Source organism: Monosiga brevicollis, genomic scaffold (assembly GCF_000002865.3).
Source record: "Monosiga brevicollis MX1 MONBRscaffold_46 genomic scaffold, whole genome shotgun sequence".
In the NCBI taxonomy this organism is placed as follows: Eukaryota; class Choanoflagellata; order Craspedida; family Salpingoecidae; genus Monosiga; species Monosiga brevicollis.
In genome coordinates, this window is record NW_001865083.1 from 44,602 (window position 1) to 54,786 (window position 10,185).

Below are 10,185 nucleotides of genomic sequence, written 5' to 3' on the forward strand. Positions count from 1 at the left end.
GTGTGAGCTTGATGTAAAGTAACTTCACTTTTTTTTTTTTTTTTTTTTTTTTTTTTTTTGATTTTTGGTTCCGCTGCCACTGAACTTGACGGTCCACGATCCAGTGACGCGCCACAACGCCGCCATGGTGTCGCCTTGGGTCGTGTGCAGTCTACTTGTGGTGATGGGGCCAGCAGTGGTTGGCGCCAGTGACGAATCAATAATCACGACTGATGCGCAGGGTAACCTCGTCATCAACGCCTCGTCAACAGGTGGCGATGCACGGGTTTGGATTAACGGAGTCGACGTGCTTCAAGAGCTGGCTGAGCTCCGCGAGATCTTGTTGGATCGCAAAACAACACCGACAGCATTGCCTCCCAGCACCACGGCCGCTCCCACAAACGCGCCTGTGACGTATACAGGCGATATCGGCTGTGGACTGGAGAACGTGCCCTTAGATGTCACGCATATCTTGGGCAACGTCAGCCTGATTTCGTGCCCCCTTCTCACAGCAAATGATCTCCTGCAAGCTTTTGGCAAGCTTGTTCAAGTGAGCGGGGACTTGACAGTAAGAGTGAGTTTCGATGGAGGATCATTGCCTGTTGTCTGTACATTGATGGGCGCGAACTGTATACCACGTCCCATCCTATTGAGGATTTCGCGGTGTAGCGATGCGAGCTCATCATCATTGGCTCTGAATGCAATGCGATCATCCCAACTTTCGATGTGCCCATGGACGTGTGTGAGAGGGGCCAATCGGGAAAGATGAGCAATTTTGAGCGACTCAGTTTGTGCTCTGTTGATGGTTGCAGGACAATGGCGCCCTGATTCATTTGGATGGGCTTGCAACTCTCACCAGCGTGGGCGGCGATTTGAATATTCGTGTACGTTGTCGCATGAGAGCGCATGGGCTTGATGTGACATGTGTTGACGAGGAGGGCAGCAAACTGGGACGATTGAGTGTGGGTCTGATGTGATGTGGTTATTCTCTGGCTGTCGCAGAACAATTACAACCTGACCAACGTGAACGGCCTTGGCAATGTCACCAGCGTTGGCGACTATTTGAGCATCTACGTACGTTGTCGCACGAGAGGGGATGAAATTGATGTGACGTGTGTGAACGAGGAGGTCCGTGGACTGGGAGAATTGGGTGTGTTATTGACCGTTTGATGTGATGTGTTATTTCTCTGGCTGTCGCAGAGAAATGCCGCCCTGACCAACGTGGACGGCCTTGGCAGTATCACCAGCATTGGCGACTATTTGAGCATTGGTGTACGTTGTCGCATGAGAGGGCATGAAGTTGATGTGACGTGTGTGGACGAGGAGGTCCGTGGACTGGGACATTTGGGTGTGCTATTGACCGTTTGCTGTGGTGTGTTGTTTCTCTGGCGGTCGCAGGACAATGACGTCTTGACCAACGTGGACGGTCTTGGCAGTGTCACCAGCGTTGGTGACTACTTATACATCTACGTACGTTGTCGCATGAGAGGGCATGAAGTTGATGTGACGTGTGTGGACGAGGGGATCAGCGGGCTGGGAGAATTTGGTTATGTTTGTGAGGGTCTGATGTGATGTGTTATTTCTCTGGCTGTCGCAGAGCAATGACGCCTTGACCAACGTGGACGGCCTTGGCAATGTCACCAGCGTGGGCGACTTCTTGCGCATCTACGTACGTTGTCGCATGAGAGGGCATGAAGTTGATGTGACGTGTGTGGACGAGGGGATCAGCGGGCTGGGAGAATTTGGTATGTTTGTGAGGGTCTGATGTGATGTGTTGTTTCTCTGGCTCTCGCAGGACAATGGCGCCTTGACCAACGTGGACGGCCTTGGCAGTGTCACCAGCGTAGGCGACTATTTGAGCATTGACGTATGTTGTCGCATGAGAGGGGACGAAATTGATGTGATGTGTGTGGACGAGGGGATCAGCGGGCTGGGAGAATTTGGTGTGTTTGTGAGGGTCTGATGTGATGTGTTGTTTCTCTGGCGGTCGCAGTACAATGATGTCTTGGCCAACGTGGACGGCCTTGGCAATATCACCAGCGTTGGCGACTACTTATACATTCGTGTACGTCGTCACATGAGAGGGCATGAAGTTGATGTGACGTGTGTCGGACGAGGAGGTCAGCAGACTGGGAGAATTCGGTATGTTTGTGAGGGTCTGATGTGATGTGCTGTTTCTCTGGCTGTCGCAGTACAATGCCGCCTTGACCAACGTGGACGGCCTTGGCAGTGTCACCAGCGTTGGTGGCAATTTGGTAATTTGTTCAAACTCTCAACTTGACACATCAATGGTACCTGCCTCTGTTCGATCGCTGGGCACATGCCAACGGATCACGAGCGGAGGTTGCGGCTTTTGTTGAACTGCTGCAAGTTATCGCTTTTCTTTCTGAGGTTTCTGGTTCTAAGCTACTAGCCGAGTGGTTGATTTGACTACAAGCATCGACCGCCTCGAGAAGAAATTAGCCAGTAATCGCTGCGGACGCTGCATCGTGTCACAACTCGCCTTATTAGCAGTTGTCCTGATCGTTTCGAGAACGTGTCGCGCTCTCCCACTTTTGAACTTTTTTTTCATGCTCAATTGGACGTCTCTGAAGCAACATGGTGTCACTAAATCAAGCTATACCTACTCGATCTCCCCCTCTCTCTGCCCCGCCCCTCCTCCCAAAACCAACACCAGTCGGGGGGCTTTGACGAACATCCGCTCCTTATGACATCCGATGTAATAAGAAAAATTCAAGAAAAAAAAAAAGAAAAAAAAAAGTTGATTTTGAAGGGACAATTTCAAACCAAAATCATTTTTCTGACAAATCAGACACACTCACACACACACACACACACACACACGACGCGCCGCGATCATGACGCGCGCGATGCGGATGCGGGCGCGACGACTCGTGCCACTGGTGTGCAGCGTCGTCTGCCTGGTCTGGGCTGTTGTGGCTGCCAGTGATGGTGGTGATAATGAGCCGACGATTACCGTGGGTGAGGATGGTACGCTGTTTGTGAATTCGAGCAAGCGTGTGGTGATCAATGGGGTGGATGTGTTGGCCGTGATGGCGTCGATCGCCGTGGATTTGAACCCGCGGGGCGTGATGCAGCCGCTGGAGAGTCACAACATCTCCACGGACGCGCAGGGTACACAGTCGGTGTATGTGGCAGATCTGGACAACAATGGCTTTATCGATGTCCTCAGCGCCAGCAATCACGACGACAAGATTGCATGGTATCGCAATAACGGCAACGGCTCCTTTTCCGAAGAAATCATCATCACAACAGAGGCTCACGTTGCCACCTCGGTGTACGCAGCAGATCTCAACAATGACGGCGACCTTGACGTTCTCAGCGCCAGTTCTGAAGACAACACGATTGCTTGGTATCGCAACAACGGCGACGCCACCTTTTCTACGGAGATGGTGATCACCACAGAAGCCCACAAGGCCGCCTCGGTGTATGCGGCGGACCTGGACAAGGACGACGACCTCGACGTCCTGAGCGCCAGCTCCGAGGACAACACGATTGCATGGTATCGCAACAATGGGGATGAGACTTTTTCCCCAAAGATCAACATTACCACGGACGCCAACGGTGCCTTCTCGGTGTATGCGGCCGATTTGGATAACGATGGCCATGTTGATGTTCTGAGCGCCAGCGTGGACGACAACAAGATTGCTTGGTATCGCAACCATGGGAACGGCACCTTCTCTGCACAACGCGTCATCACTACAGATGCCAACTATGCACGCTCTGTGTCTGCGGCGGATCTGGACAACGATGGCAATCTCGACGTTCTCAGCGCCAGCTGGAACGACGACAAAATTGCCTGGTACCGCAACAACGGCAATGGCACCTTTTCCACCCAGATTGTCATCACCACCGACGCCGACAACGCAATCTCGGTGCATGCGGCGGATCTGGACAAGGATGGCTACGCCGACGTTCTCAGCGCCAGTGTCCACGACGACAAGATTGCGTGGTATCGCAACAACCGTGACGGCACTTTCTCCTCGCAGATCGTCATCACCAGAGACGTCGATGGTGCCCACTCGGTGATTGCAGCGGATCTGGACAACGATGGTCACATTGACGTTCTCAGCGCCAGCAAACTCGACAACAAGATTGCTTGGTACCGCAATCAAGCAGGGCAAATCCTGTTGAATATGTAGACAAGTAGACTCGATGCCGTGCTCCCTCAAGCAAATTGATGAATTTTTTTGGACCCCCCATTTTTTTCTGCCTGACGCAGACGCAGGCTGCCTCGCGTGTTCTCCTGGTGAGAACAATGACCAAGCCAAGGCAATGAGCTCCAGCCTGAGGCATGTCGTCAGGGATGCAGAGGCCGTGCGGAACAACCGAGTCAAACTTATCTGGATTCTCAGCCACTGAGCAAATCTGACACACGTTCAACGGCGATCTGAACCCAAAGATCCCCCCCAACCGCTCCCACTACGCCGCGGTAGCACCCGCTGGCCGGGTCTTGACCTTCCAGGGGAAAATAAAAAATTTAATCTGATCAAAATTCAATTTTACACTCTTGAAACTTTAAGTCAACTACATGTACAAGTAGCGTCGATGTAAAAGTTTACAAGTCCAACAACAAGTAACGTCGATGTAAAAGTTTACACGTTGAAGTTTATCTGACAAATATAAACTTTACATCGGATGTCATTTTTTTTTTCTTTTGAGGACGAGGAGGACCATTGCGCGATGCGGGCCCGGGGCCGGGCGCGAGTACTCGTGTGTAGCGTCTTCCTGGTCTGGGCTGTTGTGGCTGCCAGGGATGAGGAGCCGGTGTTTGCTGTGGATGATGAGGGCACGCTGTTTATAAATTCGAGCAATCGCGTGGTGGTCAATGGGGTGGATGTGCTGGCCGTGTTGAGGACGATTGCCGTCGATTTGGATCCGCAGCGCGTGATGGAGCCGCTGGAGAGTCACAACATCTCCCTCAGTGCTGTCAATGTCTACACGGTGTATGCGGCAGATCTGGACAACGATGGCTATATCGACGTTGTCAGCGCCAGCAACAACAACAAGATTGCATGGTACCGCAACGATGGCGATGGTGCGTTTTCTTCGCCGCGCGTCATCGCAACAAACGTCAGTGATGCCACCTCGGTGTTTGCGAGCGACTTGGACAATGACGGCCACCTGGACATTCTCAGCGCCAGTTGGCACGAGAATGCAATTGCGTGGTACCACAACAACGGCAACAGCACCTTTTCAACCCAGAAGGTCATCACCACGGAGGCGGCAGGTGCCCATTCGGTGTATGCGACGGACCTGGACAACGACGGCGACATGGACGTGCTCAGCGCCAGTTCTCGTGACGACAAGATTGCGTGGTACCGCAACAACGGCGATGGCTCCTTTTCCACCCAGATGGTCATCTTTGACGATCTCGACTTTGCGTACTCTGTGTATGCGGCAGATTTGGACAATGACGGTGACCTCGACGTCTTGGCTGCCGGAGCGGAGGACAACGCGATTGCGTGGTATCGCAATCATGGCAATGGCACGTTTTCTTCTCAAAAAGTCATTACCACAGACGCCGAGTATGCAACCTCGGTTTATGCCGCGGACCTGGACAACGACGGCGATATCGACGTCCTCAGTGCCAGCTGGAACGACGATAAAATTGCCTGGTACCGCAACCACGGCAATGGCACCTTCTCTCCCCAGATTGTTATTACGACAGAGGCCAATAGGGCCATCTCAGTGTATGCGAGGGACCTGGACAACGACGGCTATATCGACGTCCTGAGCGCCAGTGCTTTCGACGACAAGATTGCGTGGTATCACAACAACCGTGACGGCACCTTTTCCTCCCAAATCGTCATCACCACAGACGCCGACTATGCACGTGCGGTGCATGCGGCAGATCTGGACAACGACGGCTACCTTGACGTCCTAAGCGCCAGTGCGACCGACAACAAGATTGCCTGGTATCGCAATCAGGTGGGACAAGTGCTATTTAATTTTTAGTCAAATGCCAGCTGCTCGCCAAATTCTTCCAGCCAATTGACATTTGAAGCTGTTTCTCTTTTCGCCGACCTGGTTCATGCTGACGGCATATCCCACCAAGCCGTGCTGCAAGCTCAGTGAACACTGCATCATCTTCCCTCTCTTTCCTCAGCGTTGTTCAGGGGTTGCTTGCACATTCAGACCCGACTGCGTGCTGGTCAAGAGTAAAATATTATTTGGAGAAGAGGTCGTTTTTTTTTTTTTTTTTTTTTTTTTTTTTTTTTTTTTTTTCTTGTTTTGAACAACGACCAGCGGTCACCAGGCCTAAATACCAATGTGCTGGTGGCGATCCGAACCACACCCGCATCAACGTGATTGCTTTATGCATCAACAAAAGTGTCTACCTTTATCGAATCTCCCTTGGGTGCGATAGTGGCAAAAGGCGCAATGGCTCGAGGATTTGTTCCAGCAAACCATTTCAACGAGGCCAACATGCGTTTCCTCAAAGCGATCCTCAGCCGATGCCTCAATGTCGAGTTCAGCAAGCCTCACCGACCGAACAGGAAGCACGTCCAAATTCACATCCGAACCACTGTGTGGCGCTCTCACCTCAATTTAAATCCGGTATAAAAATTCAAATTTAAAACTCAATGAAGGATGAGATTTCATCTGACATTTCAGATCGTTTGTATTTTACTTTTCAGCTGTCGCACTCAAAATCTCACGATGCGAGTTCGGGCACAACGGCGACTGATCTGCAGCGTCCTTCTGGTTTGCGCCGTGGGTGCCAGTGGTCAGGATCCATCCATTGCCGTGGATGAGGATGGGGCGCTGTTGATCAACGCGAGCAACCGTGTGGTGTTTAATGGTGTGGATGTGCTGGCCGTGCTCACGGCGATGGCTGTTGATTTGAACCCGCGGCGCGTGATGGCACCACTGGAGAGTCACACGATTACCACCAACGCCATGTCGGCGCGTTCAGTGTATGCGGCAGATCTGGACAATGACGGCCATATCGACGTGCTCAGTGCTAGCTCGGCCGATGACAAAATTGCCTGGTATCACAACCATGGTAACGGCACCTTCTCTACACAGAACATCATCGCCACAAACGAAACTGACACCTACTCGGTGTTTGCGGCAGATCTGGACAACGATGGTCATACTGACGTCCTCAGCACCAGCTTCCTGGAGCACAGGGTTGCGTGGTATCGCAACCGTGGTGACGGCACGTTTTCCTCGCGGCGCATTGTCACCACTGACGCCGATGGTGCAATCGCAGTGTATGCGGCCGACCTGGACAACGACCGTGATCTCGACATTCTCAGCGCCAGTCGCGACGATCACAAGATTGCCTGGTACCGCAACAATGGTGACGGCACTTTTTCCTCCCAAAAGGTCATCACCACCAATGTCGATGGTGCCGACTCGGTGTTTGCGGCAGACCTGAACAACGACGGCGCCCTCGACATTCTCAGTGCCAGCCGCGACGACAACCAGATTGCCTGGTACCGCAACGATGGCGATGGCAACTTTTCCACACAGATGGTCATTACCACAGATGCCGATGGCGCCATGTCGGTGTTTGCGGCTGACCTGGACAACGACGGTGCCGTGGATGTCCTCAGCGCTAGCCATCATGACAACAAGATTGCGTGGTACCGCAACAATGGTGACGGCAACTTTTCCGCACAGATGGTCATCACCACAGAGGCCGAAGGCGCGAGCTCAGTCTATGCGGTGGACTTGGACAACGACGGCCACCTCGACGTCCTGAGCGCCAGCTCCAGCGACGGCAAAATTGCGTGGTACCGTAACAACGGTGACGGCACGTTTTCTTCGCAAATTGCCATTGTGACGGAGGGGGGTGGGGCCCACTCGGTATTTGCGGCAGATTTGGACAATGACGGCCACCTCGACGTCCTCGGTGCCATTACCTACGAGAACAAGATTGCGTGGTACCGCAATCAAATTGGTCAAATGCTTTTATAAACTTGCTTGGCGGCTGCGCGCGTCTGACCAGCCAAACTGCTCTGCACCGAGAGTGCCGCAACATCGCGCCCAACAGCGCCGCGCGACCATTGATCAGGCCAGGAGCATTTCTGCCAATGCGTCACCCCTGCAGTGCACAGCGTCTCCGCTCGGGTACCTTGGTCTCTAAAGGAATACGAATGCACACTTCTGACTGTACCTGAATTCAAGAGAAAAGAATGCAATTCATAAACACTGTCTCTTATCATCAAGAACAACTTCTTTACCACACGTAACAGCAAAAAGAGCTTTGAATTTTTATAACATTCGGATGTAAACTTTCATAATAAATTAAAAATGTCAGAATATTATGACATCTGAGCACTTTCTTTTTTCTTTTGGTGTTCAAGAGCTCGATGATGATGCGGGCACTGGTGGCGTCCAGCGTCCTCGTGCTTCTGGGCTGGGCTGTGACGGCCAGTGAGGATGATGATGTGCCGGTTATTGCCGTGGGTGAGGATGGGGCGTTGTTGATCAATGCGAGCAATCGTGTGGTGGTCAATGGTGTGGATGTGCTGGCCGTGCTCACGGCGATGGCGATTGATTTGAACCCGCGGCGTGTGATGGCCCCTGTGGAGAGTCACGCGATTACCGCCAACGCCGGGTCGGCGCGTTCGGTGTATGCGGCAGATCTGGACAACGACGGACATATCGACGTCCTCAGTGCCAGCGTGTCGGACAGCAAGATTGCCTGGTATCGCAACAATGGCAACGGCACCTTCTCTACTCAGAACATCATCACCCGAAGCGCCGTTTCTGCCTTTTCGGTGTTTGCGGCCGACCTCGACCGTGACGGTGATACTGACGTTCTCAGCGCCAGCTTCACCGATGACAAGATTGCGTGGTATCGCAACCGTGGTGATGGCACGTTTTCCGCACAGATCACCATCAGTGCAGAGGCCGATGGTGCGTCCTCGGTGTACGCGGCGGACCTGGACGAAGATGGCGACTTTGACATTCTCAGCGCCAGCCACAAGGACGACAAGATTGCGTGGTACCGCAACAACGGCGATGGCAACTTTTCCGCACCGATTAACATCACCACAAACGCCGATGGTGCCTACTCGGTTTATGCGGCAGACCTGGACAACGACGGTGACATGGATGTTCTCAGCGCCAGCTACAACGACGACAAGATTGCGTGGTATCGCAACAATGGCGACGGCAACTTTTCCGCACCGATTAACATCACCACGGACGACAAGGGTGCGTCTTCAGTGTATGCGGCGGACCTGGACAACGACGGCGACATGGACGTGCTCAGCGCCAGTGTTCATGACGACAAGATTGCGTGGTACCGCAATCATGGTAATGGCACCTTTTCCGCGCCAAACGTTGTCACCACAGACGCCCTCTACGCGCGCTCAGTGTATGCCGCAGACCTGGACAAGGATGGCAACCTGGACATTCTCAGTGCCAGTATTGATGACGACAAGATTGCCTGGTACCGCAATCATGGTAACGGCACCTTTTCCTCGCAGATGAGCATCACCACGGACGTCGGCGGTGCGTACTCGGTGTTTGCGGCGGACCTAGACAACGACGGCAACCTCGACGTTCTCAGTGCCGGCTCGCATGATGGCAAGATTACGTGGTATCGCAACCAGATGAGGCAAGTACTATTAAACTTGTAGCCGACTCCACGGACCTTGATCAGGGCCTTGGGCGGTGCGTGAATCCTTTTTTTTTTTTTTTTTTTTTTTTCTGTGTCTGGCAAGCCAGGTTACCCGAACATCGTGAGGGACTCAGATAGCTCGAAGCGCTACAACGCATTGAGAGTCATACTTTTCTGTTTTCGCGCACCATTATCCGCCTCTGTGAACCATCAACAGGTGGCACAGCTTGAATCGAAATACTTTTCCCAACGAACAACGCACGCCTCACTCTCACTCGACGCTCACACAGAGCATAAGCGAGAGCAAGAGCGAGAACGAGATTCCACGTACAGCTGCTCACATCTTCCCCCGTCCCCATCAGCCGTCTCCTCGACCCATCGCCCATCGCCCATCCGCCCATCGCACAACGACCCGCCGTGACGCAGACCCCCATATAACACACATCACTGATTGTCAGAAAATTATTGTCAGAAGGTTCTCAGAGAGACGAGAGAAGACAGAGAGATGAGAGAAGACAGGAGACAGAGAGACAGAGAGACAGGGAGAGAGACTGAGAGACAGAGAGACAGAGAGACAGAGAGACAGAGAGACAGAGAGACTG

At 52.8% G+C, this 10,185-nt stretch overlaps 4 protein-coding genes across 4 annotated transcripts in view; all 4 read left to right on the forward strand.

Moving 5' to 3' along the window:
- Positions 1–124: 124 nt before the first annotated feature.
- MONBRDRAFT_34686 (uncharacterized protein) lies at positions 125–2,339 on the forward strand (the record flags this gene model as incomplete). The annotated part of the gene is made up of 10 exons (XM_001750665.1): positions 125–547; positions 649–717; positions 792–863; positions 982–1,107; positions 1,180–1,305; positions 1,378–1,449; positions 1,577–1,648; positions 1,775–1,846; positions 1,973–2,044; positions 2,172–2,339. The coding sequence occupies 10 exons, from the start codon at positions 125–127 to the stop codon at positions 2,337–2,339; spliced, it is 1,272 nt and encodes a 423-aa protein (XP_001750717.1).
- A 510-nt stretch (positions 2,340–2,849) lies between these two features.
- MONBRDRAFT_30223 (uncharacterized protein) lies at positions 2,850–4,142 on the forward strand (the record flags this gene model as incomplete). Its single annotated transcript, XM_001750666.1, has 1 exon — positions 2,850–4,142. One exon carries the CDS (start codon positions 2,850–2,852, stop codon positions 4,140–4,142), a length of 1,293 nt encoding a protein of 430 aa, XP_001750718.1.
- Positions 4,143–4,683: 541 nt separating this feature from the next.
- MONBRDRAFT_12802 (uncharacterized protein) lies at positions 4,684–7,929 on the forward strand (the record flags this gene model as incomplete). Its single annotated transcript, XM_001750667.1, has 2 exons — positions 4,684–5,918; positions 6,642–7,929. The coding sequence occupies 2 exons, from the start codon at positions 4,684–4,686 to the stop codon at positions 7,927–7,929; spliced, it is 2,523 nt and encodes an 840-aa protein (XP_001750719.1).
- A 395-nt stretch (positions 7,930–8,324) lies between these two features.
- MONBRDRAFT_34687 (uncharacterized protein) overlaps positions 8,325–10,185 on the forward strand; it is a gene marked incomplete at both ends in the record, with an annotated part of 3,351 nt that continues 1,490 nt past the window's right edge. The window contains 2 exons of the mRNA XM_001750668.1: positions 8,325–9,562; positions 9,801–9,910. Of these exons, the coding sequence (XP_001750720.1) occupies positions 8,325–9,562; positions 9,801–9,910 (1,348 nt within the window). The remainder of the gene's footprint in view (positions 9,563–9,800; positions 9,911–10,185) is intronic.